This window comes from Solanum verrucosum, unplaced genomic scaffold (assembly GCF_900185275.1).
Source record: "Solanum verrucosum unplaced genomic scaffold, falcon-dt-bn FXZP01000277.1, whole genome shotgun sequence".
Taxonomy (NCBI): domain Eukaryota; kingdom Viridiplantae; phylum Streptophyta; class Magnoliopsida; order Solanales; family Solanaceae; genus Solanum; species Solanum verrucosum.
The window spans coordinates 476,096-494,474 of record NW_026019945.1 but is presented as its reverse complement, the minus strand read 5'-3'; the positions used below and the strand labels follow the sequence as shown (position 1 = coordinate 494,474).

Below are 18,379 nucleotides of genomic sequence, written 5' to 3'. Positions count from 1 at the left end.
AGTGAATTAAAAACAAAAGGAACTAGGAATTGGAAGGACATGGATTTTTCTACTCTTTGGAGGAGTAGTGCTATATTGAGTATTTAGAAAATATTTTACGGATTAAATAGTAGAATATTTGATCTAACAATAATTATTTATAAGCTTAAAGTAATAAGTGATCAAATTTATAATTTTTAGTTAATTTTAACTCGTTAAGTACTTTGATGTTTATCAAACATATTTATAAATTAAAAAGTGCTTATAAACTTAATTATCCTCTAATTTATAATAATTTAAGATGAAAATATATACAATTAATTAATATTAATTTAACAATACAGTTTATATATAGAGATATTGAATTGACGTAAACACCAAGTTATTGCTAAGTTGTTGCTCGTAATGAATCATCTCATTGCTTGGTAGCTTCTTGTAATATTGTAAGGCATTCACACTAGCTTAGCTAAATTTTATTTGTTTGTTTTTTTAGTAAAACACAAGGAAATTGCAGTTAAAGCAATTCTACGTTACATAAAATACTATATTATATGACTTGGAATAATTTTCATTCTAAATTTTATACAAATATCTTGACATGATTATCACGTTTAATCATGATTACAATATGGCTACTTCAAATCTTATGTAAGTATAAGATATTTTGTGCGTCAGATTATCCTTCGATTATCACAAAAAAATTCTTGAGTAACATGTGATTATTTTTTAGTAAGCAACGCGATCTTGATTAATTAGTTCACTGGCCTTTTGTTCATGAGTTAATAATTACTAGACAATTTTTCTTTACCCATAATTAATATATATATATATATAAAGTGTGATGCACGTTAAATATTTAATGTTTAATTTTATTTCGTACAAAATTAAAGGTGTGTCATCTTTTTTTCCTTCATTATATAATTTGTTGGAAGATTTGGTCTAGTCCTCCTGTGTGTACGTTCTTATTTTCCTTTGTTAATATTGCATTTAATTCTTGACAAGAAAATGGCCGGACTTAATATGAAAATCTTAAATTAGATATTTGAACGTTGTTTCGCTTTCTTATTTGATGGAACATTGTATCGATCCACTTCTTCCTTTCATGTAGTATTAATATTAGTATTATTTTTGTAGTTTATTATTCTTTGATTCCTATCACTTTCGTGTTATTTCTTGTAATTTTGTTATCGTATCATTTAGTTATTGTTGTTATCGTTTCTTCTTCACTTTCATATTGATATTTTTTCAAATTACACTGAATGTTTTTTATGAATTGAGGGCCTATTGAAAAATAAACATTTCTATATCTGCAAAGTAAGAACATACTTCACTTATAAAATTATATTGAATGTATTTATTATTAATTCTTGATGGTTTATTAAGAAAGAAAAGAAAGTGAGTTTCTTTGTTATTTTATAACTAAAAAAAACATATTTGCATTAATAATTAACCTAACTAGTAAGAAACCTAGACTTATTTTCTAATGAAAATATCTCAAATCTCCAAACTAGTAGTGTACATGGCCGGGTTGGTTCGGGTTTTTCAAATATCAAACCAAATTATTTGTGTAAAAAAATTAAATTTATAAACCAAACCAAATTAATAAAACTCGGGGTTTTCAACCTCGGATTGGTTTGAGTTTTTCAAATATCAAACCAAATCATTGTGTCGAATTTTTAAATCAAACCAAACTAATTATAAATCTCAGATTTTTCAGGTTTTTGGGTTTTTCCGATAAAGTGTGCATACAAACATATAATTAACTTGTGCTCCAAATATTTCTTTAGTCCAACCAAAATGCAGCTATCTAAGATGTTTCTTAAGAAAATAACACAAAATATGAGATGAATGATGACACTAAAATATTCAATAAAAAATAATAATGAAATCATCATATAAAATAAATATTGCAAAGTCATAATGAAAATTATCATAATTTAAAAAATCATGCTAAAACAAGTCTAATAAGTATTAGTTACATGATTAAACATTAAAAAAGTTAAAATTAGATTATGTATTTTAAATGTCTAAACCAATGTAAGACTAAAGAACAAATATTCAACATTATTGTCATTCTTAGTGTTGAATTAATTTATTTTGTTAGAATAGTATTGATTTGATTTCGAATTGAGCTTTATTAGAGTTACTAATATCCATGGACTATAACCTTTATTAGATCATTCAAAATTCTAAGTTTAAAAAACTTGAAAAAATATAATAAAAGATAAAAATTATGAAAACGTATAAGCAATATTTAGAAATTACATCAAAATAAATACTTTATGTATAAAATAAATTTTAAAAATTATATATGTAATGTCGGATTGGTTTGGTCTCGGATTGACTTTTTTTAGTTAAAACCAAATCAACCCAAGTATAGTCAGATTTTTTTCCAATTGACTCAATTTACGATTTGATTCATTTTTCTATTCGATTTTGTACCCCTACTCAAAACTTTATAAAAATAGCTTAATTGTACGTTATTCTCTTTAATTCCATTATTATAGCAAGTAGGCATCAATCGTTTTCTAAGTCTATTGGATTTATATATATAGGCCACATTTTTTCTCCTTCATAAGATGAGAACCACATAAAGTCCTAATATTTATTATTTCATTCGTTTTAATTTATTTGTCTAATTTTTATTTTACAAAAAATGTAACTACTGTTACAAATCCACTTAATTGTGTGGATGCTTCTCTTAATTCATCTCTAACGTAATGTATGTATTTATTGTATTTATTATAGTTGTACTAACGTATTTGGTTAAAGGATGAAAACATGTGTTTTCTAAATCCTATAAAAGGGTAGTCTTTTTACCCTTGTGAGAACACACTTGAAGAGTTTTAAATAATATTCTCCACTCTATACTTCTCATCACAATTTGTCTTCCTTACTTGTTTAGTACTATTATATTTTGCTCTCATTTTACAACAACTACTTGTTTTTTGCAATTTTTTTATTTCGATTTTTTACATGACAAATTTCAGACCACAAGATTAAAGGACAATATATAATATTTAATATGTTTTTAATTTAAGATCACAAATTTTTTAATTTTTTTTTATATTTTCAACTTCATGTCAAATTAAAATCAAATAAAGAAAATGAATTGAGAGCATAATAAATAGGAAAAATCTTTTTGGCCAGAATGATATTTTATCTATGTTATTTTACTTTTTAAAATATTTTTACCCTTTTAACTTTAATATCTTTTAACTAAAAATGGAGAAAACATCAGTTTATTTTAAAATAAAAAAATATTATAATTTTTTTAATTTTCTGGCCAAATTTTCTGACCATTTAGCACTTTCCTAATAAATAAAACAAAATATTTACTATGAACTATAAGAGAGGTGGAAGAGAAATCGATTATTTGACATTGAACATAGTTTAAATTTTAGCTAGGTCTCTATTCACTTTGAAGTAAATTACAAGCATTTAATTAATGCTCTTAATTACAATTACCTCCCTTCCCAATCAAACCAATAAATTATCTCTTTTACTCTTTATTATTTATTAAATTTATTTTCAGTGGGAAATTAGCTTACAACATATTTTGCCTGAAAATGACTTTAATTAAGTTTAGACCTACTTGAGGATTTTAAAAGTATTTTGTATTTAGTTCTTACTTCTTAATTAGTTGAATATATGGTGGCCTACAATCTTTGATTTTTCATCAAGTGTGTCGTCATTAATTAAATTTCAATTCCTATAACATCTAAAGTTTATCTAATTAATATTTTTGCTTAATTAGTTGCTTAACAAAATATTTCAAGTTTGAATATGAATAATTCTTACTTTAAGAAAGTCCATCTAGATCAATAAATTCATTCATACATCTAGCTATAGTATAACATGTTAATAACAAAACTTGTATAATGTCCATAATAATTTGTACTACAAAAATAACAGCGTTATTAGTTCATATACAGTTTAAGTTATCTCTAATATTGTATGATTTAAAACCTTTTTCTATTAATAACTCATTTTTATCTGTTATCATACTTAATTTATCTTCTTTTTTCAAGAGTATAAACTCTCAAAAAACTTATCGATAAATATCCTCGAAAATAACTGGATCTTGTAAAACTATAACAAGAAAACAACACTAACATAATTGAGTTGCCTACTATAAAAAAATAATAATCCATTATCATTTATGTGCATTATTACTTTGCATAAACCCAATTACAATTATTTTTTTTGCCAGAAAATTTGGTCAAAATGGTAAAATAACATATTTTACACTATACTATTTAACCTTTTTAAATATTTTTACCTTTTAATTAAATTATGGAAAAAAAGACCAGTGTATTTATATATATATATTAACGGGAGTAGGTATATATATCTTTCGGCTTTTAAAGAAAAATTTAACATAAATTAAGGCTATTAAGCTCTTGTACTCTTTAATTCCTTTAACACAATATTTATTGTTCCTCACATCCTATATATTTTGCAAAATTTGAAGTAAAACAAAGAAAAAATCAATATTTGGAAGAAAGTTAACTAGAATTGAAGCGAATATTGATATAACTGATAAAATTATTATCATGTAATTAGATAGTAATACATTTGACATGTGTGAAAATAACCTCTCATACAAATGCAAGACATGGATAAGTACAATAGAATTTCTTAATCTCATGACCTTTCTCCGGATTCGGTGCATATCGATTGCTTAGTACTATATTAGATCATCTTTTTTAAAAACAAAATATTAATGTGAATTAAACTAATAATAAAGGAACTTGTGGGTCCTTTTTTCACAAGTTTTAAGAGTTGAGAGGGTATGAAGCAAATATCAATAAAAAAGGGGAATTTTAATTTACACAAATATCGAGGGGTAGATTTTTTTCTATATTTTAATTTAATTGCAGCACCACCGCCTTATAAACCAGAAAATAAAAATGAAAAAATGATGATAACATGGATGGCTTAACAACTTTTAACACACAAAAAAAGTCTATATACAGCTGAACCTCTAAATTAATTAATCCAAAATATATGGGGAAAAAAATGAAATTTTGAAAAGAGTGCATATGGCAGATTATTTTAGGGCATGTTAAGTGTATTTGATACTTTTGCTATAATAAATAAAGTAGGGTTTTCTTTGGCGATGAGACCCCACTAACAAGAAAAAGAAATTCATTGACAATATTGACAAAATATAATGTCCTGCCCCATCATACAAGTAATGTTAGAGACTTTTGTTTATACCAATGTCTTCTTGTCTCTACTTTTCAATCTTCCTATCCAATATTTCAGTATATACCTTAGGATAAATATCATCTGGTCATGATCAAATGATAAGTACCTTTTCATTCTTAGTTAAAGATTTAAATTTCTTTTGATAGCTAAGTAGGGATCAGACGCAATCAAAATAAGAATATAATTCGACATATATTCAAGGGTCTAAAATGCTCGATCCAAAAAGTGATCTTGAGAAACGTGTCAAATATTTGACCTAGTAAAACTATCAAAACTCGAATTCTACCTCGCTAGTCTTATATTTTGAATCCAATAGATAAAACGAGTTGTGGTTCATAATCCAAAACTTAAGATCTTGGATCATATTATATATGTTGGTACAATGTATTTTACCTCCAAGTGAAATCTTTTGGTACGAACAAGGGTAGAATCGATATTAATATAGTTAAAGAATCGGCAAAATCATATATTTGTATTAAGAGATTTATTTTATATGTATAAATAATGTCTTTAGAACTCAAAAGGCAATATGTAGTATATAATAATTCAAAATTTATAAACTAAAAATCTTGATTCCGTCTCTAAGTCGTAATGAAAGCTATACAAAGAGAAAAGAAGATAAAGTGTTATGGATTTTTACGGAAGTGGGTGCATGTCAAATACTAGCGCACTAACTATTACTATTTATGACAAGTCGAAATTTTTTTTATCGGCATGCCACATGCGTATAATATAATGTTTGGTTCGTTTTATTAAAATTTAATTACATAGGTTATGAAAGGTGTAAAATAAGAATTATGTATATATCAATAATATATGTAAATAAAATCAGATACTCATGTACAGTACATGAAGAACTTCTCATTGCCTTTTATCTTTAGTGTAACAAATACATTGAATGGACCTTGAACATGATTTAATTAACTCAAAGGGGGGAAATTGTCCAAGTTCATATAAAAAAGTCATGATATATGAGATTCTTTCTATTCATCTATTTGAGAGTCAATATCGGAGAGGCTTGACTATAATATCATGCTAAATGAATCTTACGGTTAATTCATCAACCAACACAAAAATTATCTTAAAGAAAAAGGTTTATCCAAATTTATATAAAGAAACTTAAAATTCCTTCCATCACCAATGTGGGATTCTTTACATTTATCATAGCTAGATAGAAATCGAGAATAATAATTACACACCGAATAAAAAGAGTTGTGCAAATAAGTCCATCAAATTAAAATAGGCTCAATAGAATGTCAAAGAATTTAAATATCTAATCCATAACTTTAGGCAACATAAAATAGTTAAAATTCTTTATAAACACTCACGTAATTAATGATGGACAAGTGCAACATTCTCATTTATTTGTCAAATTTTATTATTTTACTTCTAACTTTAGTGCTTCCCCACCCCAAATTGATTTATCGATTCAATTAGAAATAAAATATCACGTTCACAGGCTCGATCGAACCAAACCCCCATCCGCCTCCTGTTTGTTTGTTGCATAGTATATATAGTTAATGTTTTCCTTCAAATTTTACAATAAAGTTAGTGTGGCTGATATCATTTCGTTTTAATTTGTAAAATTTAGAAAATAATGTTAAATGTGTATCAGTTTAATTTATATCATGGTCCAGTTGCGGTCCAAATTAATTACTCGATATAGTTGAACTAGTATCCTTTATACCAGACATTATAAACATTGAAAAATCTAAATATCTATATTTTACTCTATGATTCAAGTAACATACGTGGCATGTTCCTACCCAAGAGATTTTGTTTACTTGGTAGGAGTAACTAAAATGAACATTTATTTCTTGATAAAATAAAATAAACTTTAAAAAAAAAGTATAGTAGGATAGAAGGAGTAGTAATTATCACTCGCTCCTAATAGGTAAGTAGTTATTCAAATTTGGTATCTTTTTAAAAAAATCCTATTTATCACAATTAAATAATTTAATATAGTAAAAATAAAATGATATACATATATCATGTATTTGTCAACCTTTTATTGTTCACCAGATATGAACAATGTAATATTATAAGCAGAGTCAAATTTTAAAGTTTATGAGTTTGAAATATTAGTTAATTAAAATTATTTAATTCTAAATTAATAATTTGATTATATTCAATAATTTTTTAAAATTATATATAAATATAAATTTTAATTAAAATTATTAAGTTTGATAAAAAATCATAATCAAAGCGCTAGCTCCACCCGTATTGTGTAATGATTTATCATGTAACTTCCAAATCATAGTCCCACACCCCACGTTTATTGCAGGGCCAAAAAATAGTATAGTAGTAGTCTATTAGTGTAAAATGTAAATTAATGTTAAAGCCATTAATTAATTCCTTCAATACCATTACAAAGCAAATCACAATTAGTCGTATATGTTTACCTAAATTGAAAATGACTGTGACCCTACATCGTGTGATTTTAATATTTTTAGTCAGCTAACTTAAATAACTTTTACTCGTTTAATTATAATTAACCATAATAGTTTGTAACGTCACCGCCCATCAATATAAATGTATAAATATTTAATATAATAATTATGTAACATACTGACTAAAATTTTGTTGCATATAATATAGACGTATTCTTTTGATATAATTCAGTAATTTTGGCTCAAACACGACATTATTTTCATGCATATTTTTTTAAATTTGTTTTTTGTTTGACAAAATGGATTTCTTTGAATTAGTATATATTATTTACATCATTCACCACATATGCACATATATAAGTCAAAATTATTGACACCTTCAAATATTATCTAGTCCTTTCTGACATAAATATAATGTCACACTATGCCTGCTGGTTCAATTAATATGAATTTCTTAGAATAGTTAAACACCAAAAATCTTCATATGGAGGATGAAATTCATTAATTGGTTTCACTTAACAAAATTAGATTAAAAGACAATAAACTTGCTCTGATTAAATCTGGATTAGAGATTTGTTAAACAGTACCTTAATTAATTAGATTCCTTTTGTCACATCATCATTCAAAGAAATCAAAATCAACCAGCATAGCATATGCTAGAATATTTTTTTAGGCCCAATAATATTACATACAAAGTATATATCCTTCCACATGTAGAAAGAGGGGTGTAAGCAAACAGGCCCTATAGGAAAAACTTTCTGAACTATTTTAAGCTCCCGTTTAATCATAGATTTATGATCAAACGCTAGCTAAATAGGAAAATAAACCTTTTAAATTCAAAGAAGACACCTCTAACTAAAATTACGGCATGTATGTATTCGATTCTTTTTAATATCTTATTGATTTGATTCGCGCCATTTCATTTATTTGTGTGCACCGTGCCGGGCTCAGTTTGTGGAAAGCCGATCGATGAGGAAAAGGTATAATATAGCCAGAAGCAATAGGTGTTTAATTAGTCCAACATATAATTGTTGTATACATAGTATATTTTCGTAAATTTGATTCAATTTTTTTTTTGAAATTTTGCACTAGCCCACTTGAAATGGAGAAGGTTCAATTCTTTGTACGATCAATAATTACAATAATATTAGTATATATTAAAGTAGAATACAAAGTAGTTTTTATATCGATAAGTAAAAAGGGACTGCTTGAAATTGAAGAAAGCATTCTAGCTACGATATTTGACACCACATTTGAAACAAAAATTTTACTTTGATATAATTTCTAAATTTTGTTATATTTTTTTCATAATTTTTTTATGTTTTAACATATTATTTCAAGTTCGAAACTTAGAATTTTGAATATTCCGATAAAAGTTATAGTTCATATATGTTAGTAAGTCTAATAAAGCTCAAATCAAACCGAATTAATATTAATGCTAACAAAATGAAAATCAATTCAACACTAAGAATGACAAAAATGTTGAATATTTGTTCTTTAGTTTTACATTTATTTAGACAATTAAAATACATAATCTAATTTTAAGTTTTCTTTAATATTTATTCATGTAATAAATTAATATTATACTTATTTTAGCATGATTTAATACTTTTAAATTATGATCATTTTCATTATGACTTGATAATTTGCAATATTTGTTTTATGTGATTTCATTATTATTTTTTGTTGAATATTTTAGTGTCATCACTCATCTCATATTTTGTATTGTTTTCTTAAGAAACACCTTAGATAGTTATATTTTGATAGGATTAAAGAAATATTTGAAACATAAGTTAATTATATGTTTGTATCAATACTTTATTGAAAAATCCGAATTTCATTAATTTGATTTGGTTTATAAATTTAAAAATCTGACACAAAAATTTAATTTGATATTTGAAAAATCTGAATCAATCTGTTCATGTACACCACCCTAGCAACCTCTATAATCAGTACAATCCTCATTCTAAAAATATTGTGCACAACTTGTCCCAATTGACCATATTTTATTCGAACTTCCTATGAGCTCATAGTCTCAGAAGTCCCTAAGTTAATATATCAATAGAAATACGAAATTCCAACAATCGAAGCTACTAGTAATCTCTAGACAATAACATTATACTATTTCAAACAATAAAAAAAATAAAATTTCCGTGACAGTCAAATTCATAATAAGCGAGAAATTTAAAAATATGGTTTTTGAAAAATGGTGTACTAGCTTTGTAATTTACTTTTATTATTTTATGTTTAATTGAAATATAATAGTATCAAAAAATTGGTAAAAAACTATTCAAATATTTAAAAATACCACATATATATAAGAATTAAACTTTGTTGGTCAATGATAGGGATATTTTGGGGATTAATCGCACTTTGTCCTCCACTTCCCGTCGTTAGTTGCCCAAAGTCGTCGAAAACTCGACTCCGATAGCGACGGCGACAAGTTAACCTACAGAGAAGAAAGTTGTTAAATTTACACTCAATTTTGTAATGCATGCTGGTGGAATCGCCAGTAATCCTCCGACGAAAACCCGGTGAAAAATTCGTCAGAAATGTCGGGAGGGGAGTACGGCGATCACAACATTTTGTTACATTCTACTTCATCGGCGTCGGAAGGCGATGTGGAGAGCCAGTCGTCTCCGAGGAGAACGAATACAAGAAGCATTAAGGATCTATTGAAGCGGTTAGATCGAGGATTTTCTGGTCGGCGATCGTCGGATAGGGATCACCACCACTCCTCGTCGCCTTCGCCTTCTAATCGCCGCGGTGTTTCATCTACTGCGGATGAAATTCTAGGTGATAGTGCTCCGCCGGAATGGGCGATGTTGCTTGTTGGATGTCTCCTTGGCCTTGCTACTGGCCTTTGTGTTGCCGGGTTTAATCGAGGGGTTAGTTTCAGCTTATAGCTTGCATTTTCGTTAAAGCTTATTTTTGTTTCAATAACTGGACGAATTTAGCTAGATTTATTGCTTTTTGCCTATGTTGGCAATTAGTTATGTCATTTCTATTTCCTATCTCAATTTGCACATAATAGTGATTGATTATTAGATGCTTAGTGTGGAGATCTTGTTGACTTGGCTTCATAGATGTTGTCAGTTAATCACTTGATTTCATTACACCTAATCGTAAGCTGAATTAGTGGCGACGAATACTCTATTCCAGTCCGTCTCAGTGCAATAGTACATGCATTTTATCTTCTAAAGCAAATTAGGGTTTGCTATCACTACCAAAATCTGAAAATTGTGAATTGTGAAATTGGGAACAGCAAATGCTGTTGCTTTATGAAATCTGCATGTTATATTATTCCTCTTATTTAGTTGTTTGTGTATCTCTCCTGGGGTTTCAGTGTTTCCAAAGTAGAGAACTTCAGTTAATGAGTAACGGCAGTTCCCGTGGTTTGCTTTCCTTTTTAGTATGGGGAATATGCATATTGAGGGTCTGCTTTTGTGACTTGCAAGCTTCTCTGGCCATTTTTGTTGATTAAAGGTGTTGCATTTGGACAGTTACTTGTACTGTATTTCTTATGTTGTTAACCAGTAGTCTTTGAACTGTAATTTTTTTATTGTATATTGGATGACACCGAGGATATTTGTGTAGGTACATGTAATACACGAATGGGCATGGGCTGGTACTCCTTATGACGGTGCTGCTTGGCTTCGTTTGCAAAGGCTAGCTGATACTTGGCATCGGATACTTTTAATACCAGTTTTGGGTGGAGTCATTGTTGGCATGTTGCATGGTCTGGTCGGAATATTGGACCAAATAACAGAGTCTAGCTCTACTCAGGGACAAGGATTTGATTTGATTGCTGGAATCTTCCCTACAGTGAAGGCCACTCAAGCTGCTATAACTCTGGGCACTGGTTGTTCCTTGGGTCCTGAAGGCCCTAGTGTAGATATAGGGAAGTCATGTGCCTATGGATGTTCAATGATGATGGAAAACAACCGGGAAAGAAGAATAGCTCTCATTGCAGCTGGTGCAGCTGCTGGAATTTCTTCAGGTATGTTTTTTCTTATTAAGAAGTATCTGAACCAGGAAATATTCCTTATTCACTTCCAAAGTAATGCAGAGTATTAGGCCCTTAGCAAATTATATGTTTAGAAGTTTTTTAGTTTGTATGTACTTTCTGAGATGATATCTCTCAGAGGTATTCTAGAGACATTGACAAAGATGAGACATTGTTTGTTCAATCTCAAAACCATTATGAGTGGATGCTTTTGTGAATTTCTCTTGCAAGGAAGGTTTTTCGTGTGTTATAGCTTGTATGGATTATGAATTTAATGCATATTCTAGTGACGCTAAGAAGAGCACTCTCATGTTGTCCCATCTTTCTTCATTCCCAAAACACTTTTTTTTCTCTGTTTTCTCTTTCCCAAAAAATGAAACTGATGTTGTCAAAATAGTCAGTCACCTTGGAGCCAAATTTCCGACAAGTCTTTTGAGCTGCAAGGTTCGATATGGGTCTCAACATCAAAGGAGTAGAAACTATTCCTCCTAGCTAATACGACTTTGTGTGGGTCCCACAGGCCATTATTTGCAACAACAACAACAACGACAACAACATACCCAGTGAAATCCCACAAGTGGGGTCTGGGGAGGAGTGTGTACACAGACCTCAACCTACCTTGGAAGGTAGAGAGGCCGTTTATCATTGCAGGGAGAAATACTTGGTTATTATTTTTGTCAATGTGTCAAATACATAGTCGGATAGTCTTCTTTAGTGCACTTCTGATACGTGCATATCCATGGGTGCGTACTTGTCTGTGTGAATTGTGGCTTTGCACCTCTCTGGATCTTGCCTCAGCTGGTTGATGGATCTTTAGGTTTAACATTTTTTGTTCTGCAGGTTTCAATGCAGCAGTAGCTGGCTCTTTCTTTGCGATTGAAACAGTTTTAAGACCACTCCGTGCTGAAAATTCACCCCCTTTTACCACTGCGATGATCATATTGGCTTCTGTTATATCATCAACTGTATCAAATGCAGTACTTGGGGAAAAACAGGCTTTCACAGTGCCCACGTATGATATGAAATCTGCTGCCGGTATTTGATCTAATTCTAATTTATTTTATATGGCTAAAACATTACTACTATAGTGCATGTGTATTTCCGTTGGTGTTGTTCTATTTATTTTTTCTATAGCAGACATGAGTAAATGACGAGGGGTATTTGCCCTTTCACAGTTTGGCTGCACTCAGCCAGTGTTCATGCTGCATTGTTGAATGAAATTCTTGTAATCAGGGAATTTTGCATATGCATTTCTGATATAGTTGTACCATTTCTCCTGAGAATGTTTCCCGGTGGTATTCATACTTGCTATTGTCATTCACACGCTACATTTCGCTAAAAAAGGAATGGACAACATCAAATACGCTTTTCTCTTGTCTCCTATATGTCTAAAGTAACATCTGAGTGTACTGTCTCTTGTCTCCATTGTTATAGGTCGTAACATAGAGTCAATTGCTATTCTAATTTTTGCCAACCTCTCACACCTCCTCATCGGGTCATCTGGGCATCTCCTTGTAACATGCTTGAACCATCTCTGTCTCACTTTCCTCAACTTGTCACTTTCCTCAACTTGTCTACCCCAGAGGTCACTCCCACCTTCTCCCAGATATCTTCATTCTGAATCTTATATCACCTAGTAAGCCAACACATCCACCTTAGCATTCTCAATTTCACAACTCTCATTTTTTGAACATGAGAGTTCTTAACAGGCCAACACTCCATCCCATACAACATAGTCGGCCTAATCACCACTTTGTAGAACTTACCTTTAAGTTTAGGTGGTACATTCTTATCACTTATCGGACAAGACTCTGGAGGTGAGCCTCTATTTCATCCCCCTCACACCAATACGATGTGTGACATTATTGTTGATCTCCCATTACCTTGCATTGAAGACCCAAGATACTTGAAATGACCCATGTATCAAGGGCCCCTTCCATGCCAACCTCACGTGTCTCATCACTGTACTTGCACTCCAAGTATTTGGTCTTGGTCCTACTCAACTTGAACCCTTTAGACTCCAGGGTTTGTCTCCAAACCTCCAGCCCAGGGTTAACTCCACCGCTATTCTCGTCAATCGGTACTATGTCATTTTCATATAACAACAGACACTACGGCACCTCACCTTGGATATGGCGTGTCGTAAGATACATTAAGAGAGAATGTATAACGTGATGTCTGATTTAGATGACTGGGTATCATGTTACTTCATGCTTTACGGATTAAACTGTCTTGATTCTCACCCTATTTTTTTTATGGATTTCTTTCTGAATACTTGAGAATGCTTCCTTTTTGTAGAGCTTCCATTGTATCTGATACTGGGAATGCTGTGTGGAGTAGTAAGTGTTGTTTTCACTCGATTGGTGTCCTGGTTCACCAAGGGGTTTCAGTTCCTCAAGGAAAAGTTTGGACTTTCTGATGTTGTCTGCCCTGCTTTGGGGGGTTTAGGAGCTGGTGTAATAGCTCTGAGATATCCTGGAGTTCTCTATTGGGGTTTCACTAATGTTGATGAAATCCTACATACTGGGAAAACTGCATCTGCACCTGGAATTGGATGGCTAGCTCAATTAGTTGCTGCAAAAGTCGTGGCCACTGCTTTGTGCAAAGGGTCTGGCCTTGTTGGTGGATTGTATGCACCAAGCTTAATGATAGGTGCTGCTGTAGGTGCTGTATTTGGAGGGTTAGCTGGGGAACTAATTAATTCAGCTATTCCAGGGAATGCTGCTATTGCCCAGCCACAGGCATATGCACTGGTCTGATATACTTTTACCTTCCCCAAACAATTATTACACTCCAATGCCGTTTAGGTGGTAAACTTTTCTAATGGATAAATGTAAACAATGCAGGTGGGGATGGCTGCTACACTAGCTTCAGTTTGCTCAGTGCCTTTGACGTCAGTGCTTTTATTGTTTGAGTTGACAAAAGATTATAGAATTTTGCTTCCTCTCATGGTTAGTCTTGCTGGACAAAAATTCACTAGTTCTAGTTGTTTTTCATGTGTGTTACTAAAAGCTCCCATGCTTGATTAAAACACCTATCTTTGTTATCTAATCTCCTACATTCTGAGTAACTCAAGTCCGTAACATAGTATCTCTTACTTTCTGAGTAACTCAAGTCTTCTTTGTGACAGATGGTTGTCATCCTAGGTTAACTTCATAATTTGAGTATGCAATGGACTTCCTTTAATTGTGTTGGCTAATTTTTGAGTTACTGCCATTCTGAAATCAAGGTTTCCCTTCTTTGCTACATGTCTGGTGTTTCTTTACCAGTTTATCTTAGGTAATCATTAAGTATATTCCTGACTTTTAACTGTGGCAGTATTGCGGTTTGCCTGTATTGAGCTTTAACTTAATTTTGAGCTGTGTGTGTGTTTGACCTCCAAATTTGGATGAAGTGTATCTTTTGGCTACTATCTGAACATTCTCCTGGGAGGTCTGTGCTGAAATCACCCTGAGGGAGAGTTTGTGTGGTCAGGTGGTAAATTTGATCTTGGTAACCTTTTTGGTTGGTTAATTTAATCTTTGGAACTTTTGGCCATGAGATTATGCTAACACGTTGGACTGTTGTCCTCTCTGCATTTGAGAGGTAAGAGGGCTAAACTCTAGGAAACTATGCTGCTATAATAAGGAGACCTTCTATTATATTAAATTACATTACACACATAACATTACATTATAGTGTACTACATTAAGACTAAACCTTTATCGGACATATACAAATCTGACTTGCATCTGTGTTTGCTAGTTAGATGATCGCATAGATGTTTTTTGCTATTGTAGGTTGCTGTTGAAATGATATATGGGGTAAAACTTGCACTTTAAATCATGCAATTGTTTTAAATGCTCTTTAATAGGGTGCTGTTGGGCTGGCAATATGGGTGCCTTCCGTTACCGACCAGCCAAATGAAACGGAGTCATCAGAAGCCAAGTTTGCATCGAAAGGTTACTCTATTCTTTCACCAGCTGATGAAAAAAATGAAGGGAATGGTTCGAGGCAATCTGGTGAGAGAAATAACTTGGAACTAATGGTGGTTGGGAGTCATAACAGTCATGAATCATTTGATGAAGGTCTCATTTTAGAAGATCTAAAGGTACTATCTTTGTGTTGGCATCTAGAAAGTGGGAAAAGTTTGCATTTTATGGGATCTTGGTTTTCAATTTTTTGAACAAAACACCACCTGTTTTCTTTTAGGAGACTTATTTTGTGATTTAGGTACTTCAAGAATCTAATGTGTATTTCCTTCTATTAGGTTTCTCAGGCCATGTCAAATGATTATTTGAAGGTCTCTCCGAGCCAAACTGTGAAAGAAGCATTAGAATGCATGCATGACGGCCGACAGAGTTGCGTTCTTGTGGTTGATGCTGAAGGTTACTTGGAAGGAATTTTAACATATGGTGACGTGAAAAGGAGTTTGTTTAAGAACCATGGGGATTCTTCCAACAAAGATTTATCAGTCACAGATGTATGTGCTTTAGATTGCCATCATGACAAATGTCTGTTAGTGTTCATTTCTTTTTCTCCCTGATTTTGTGTTCACTTTGCCATCTTTGTCTCCGGGAGTTTCAGTCCATGCACCTCCTTTTTCTTACTTTAGTTATATGATTTACAGGCAAATACTTGTCTTGTGTCCTCTATATGCACAAGAGGGATAAGCTATCGTGGCCAAGATTGTGGACTCCTAACTTGTCATCCTGATACGGATCTAGCAATTGCAAAGCAACTAATGGAGGCCAAAGGAATTAAACAATTGCCTGTGGTCAAGCGTGGTGGAGAATTCAGAAGAGAAAGAAAGCGCAGAGTTATTGCTCTTCTGCATTATGATTCAGTAGAGGAGACGATCAGGTTTTGCAGCTTCTCTATGTAATATCTCATATTATGCTTGTATGTTGCTCCGTTTTGCTCTGATCCAAGTTTTGAAGTGTTCCATATGCTTCTATGTGGTATGCAAGTCACAAGAGTAGGAAGTTCATTTTTTTTTTTGGAGTAAAAAGAAAAGGTAAAAATGGATTTATGGTACTTGTTCTTCCATTAACTGTAGATCCTACTCTGTAGCTTTATTCAGAGGGAATTAAACTGCAAGACGTTTTCGAAATTGAGCAGAAATCTTTATGTTATGGGGGACTGTAAATGAATGGAACTCGTAGAAGATGTGAACTTAAGTGATAGTTATAGGGTTCTTTTAATATTTGGCGCTAAACTACAGCTTGGTAAAATAGGTTTGAATGACAATACAGCTGTAGCTCGATTGAACACTCATATGGAGCTAAAGTCCAAGAGGTGAAACTGATCTTAGTCTTTGCCCAAGTTTGGTCGTGTTAGCTTGCTTCTAATACCACCTGTCATTTGCAAAAGAACATTATTATACAAAGAAAGTAAATAAAAAGGAGAGAAAATACGAAGACAGAAGTGACGCAATCAAGAAAATTAGGATGCATTATATTTTTTGGTATTAACAAAACTATGCAGGTGGAACTGAACTTTACAAGAGTTTTTCGAATCCTTGTAAGATGAACAAAATCATAGTTCGTTCTAAAATGTAAATTGGCTCCCTGCACAGCCTTTGTGCTGATGACTAATAGACTACTCATTTGTGGATTTTGAATTGTTTAGAAGTGCTTGGGTTTTGTATTGTCAGTGTGTTTTCTGAATGTAATTCATCCTACAGGCGTGAAGTGAGTCACCGGAAGTCTGTCTACCAGCAGAATCAAGAAGAAAAAGATAAGCAGATCATAACGAATGGCCATTAATAGCTCAAGGCACTGAATATCACCAGCATGTTTCAACAAGAAATTTGTGTTTGTTCAACTTTGGCATCAATCAGAGACTGGGAAGCAAAGAAATATACGATCTTAGTTGGACATCAGTAGGTAGTATCCAATTTACTGTATATTCTTCACTTAATTATGTGTGCAGAAGTTGAGGTTCCTTCCTGTTTGTTTCTGGAGCGGACATGCTGCACCAGGCTGCCCACAGAGCCCGAGCGTAATAGCATGAGTTTTCCTCAATAGTTTTGGTTGTACTTTATCGGAAAGGCAGTCGTCATTAGTGTAAATTTGACATTTGACATTTTGTACATGAAGCATATACTTGGTAGATCAGGGTAACATCAAAATGTGAAATCGTCATGGATTACTATATATACACAAATTGAGAGGCAACTAGTTGAAATTCTATTCATATGTCTCTTTTGATATATGTTAAGATTACTTTTACTATTGGCTTTTTCCCTTTTTAACCATTTACCCCGGTTGTTGTTACAAGCCGGCAGATTAGAAGTCCGAATACGGGTTTGGTTAACTTTTGCTCTCAATTTGTATTGTAACAATTATTAAGTTTAGAATCCAATTATTAACCCTTGAAATCATTATTACCAAATTCAGACCTCACAAGATTAAAATTATAGAAGCAGACCTAATGATGCTCTACGCCACGTAGTAGCAGCTAATTTAGTCATAACAACATTCGGCCATAAAACTCCTCTGTAAGACTTGTGCCGTAACTACTACTACAAAATGTGCAATTGTCGAACCTATCAGAAAGTTGGTACCTTTTCCTAAATGCTCAACTAATGTTGATGTTAGGCAAACTTTGATTACGAAACTTGTACAACTTACTATTTCTCTAAAATGTTAGAAACATCTCAAATAAAGAGCACAGTGATTGGTTAAAGTTATGTAGATATTAGCAATGTAGCGTTTAGTAAATTATATTGGGGTCATTTGGTTGTTGGTTAAAGTCATGCAAATATTAGATGCAATGACTAGCTTGACAATGAACCTCAATATACAGT

General features: G+C 31.7%; 3 protein-coding genes across 5 annotated transcripts in view; 2 read left to right on the top strand and 1 right to left on the bottom strand.

Annotated features, from left to right (window-relative positions):
* LOC125809295 (photosystem II 10 kDa polypeptide, chloroplastic) overlaps window positions 1-18,379 on the top strand; it is a 204,526-nt gene that overhangs the window by 41,291 nt on the left and 144,856 nt on the right. The window lies entirely within an intron of this gene.
* LOC125809205 (THO complex subunit 3) overlaps window positions 1-18,379 on the bottom strand; it is a 152,162-nt gene that overhangs the window by 97,588 nt on the left and 36,195 nt on the right. The window contains exon 1 of one of the 2 annotated variants that reach the window (XM_049488875.1): window positions 16,476-16,480. The exons of the other annotated variant lie outside the window; for it this stretch is intronic. The gene's annotated coding sequence lies outside the window, so the exon portion shown is untranslated. Of the gene's footprint in view, window positions 1-16,475; window positions 16,481-18,379 lie in introns of those variants that run through there. 2 annotated transcript variants of the gene reach the window in all.
* On the top strand, window positions 9,930-17,844 carry LOC125809039 (chloride channel protein CLC-f-like). Of its 2 annotated transcripts, none has more exons than XM_049488721.1 (9): window positions 9,930-10,471; window positions 11,181-11,583; window positions 12,430-12,624; window positions 13,888-14,342; window positions 14,436-14,540; window positions 15,443-15,679; window positions 15,839-16,051; window positions 16,199-16,431; window positions 17,255-17,844. In XM_049488721.1, exons 1-9 carry the CDS (start codon window positions 10,136-10,138, stop codon window positions 17,334-17,336), a joined length of 2,259 nt encoding a protein of 752 aa, XP_049344678.1. In that variant the 5' UTR covers window positions 9,930-10,135; the 3' UTR covers window positions 17,337-17,844. The 2 variants fall into 2 exon arrangements, with proteins under 2 accessions (XP_049344678.1, XP_049344672.1); XM_049488715.1 differs by having other exon boundaries at window positions 9,971-10,471; window positions 16,199-16,449; window positions 17,255-17,360.

What these genes read in the sequence shown, in the direction of transcription:
- LOC125809039 (XM_049488715.1), top strand. Translation starts at nt 10,136, where the DNA reads ATGTCGGGAGGGGAGTACGGCGATCACAACATTTTGTTACATTCTACT. An exon ending in AAGATTTATCAGTCACAGAT is followed by an intron (nt 16,052 to 16,198) that starts GTATGTGCTTTA and finishes TATGATTTACAG; the next exon opens with GCAAATACTTGTCTTGTGTC. An exon ending in AGGTTTTGCAGCTTCTCTAT is followed by an intron (nt 16,450 to 17,254) that starts GTAATATCTCAT and finishes TTCATCCTACAG; the next exon opens with GCGTGAAGTGAGTCACCGGA.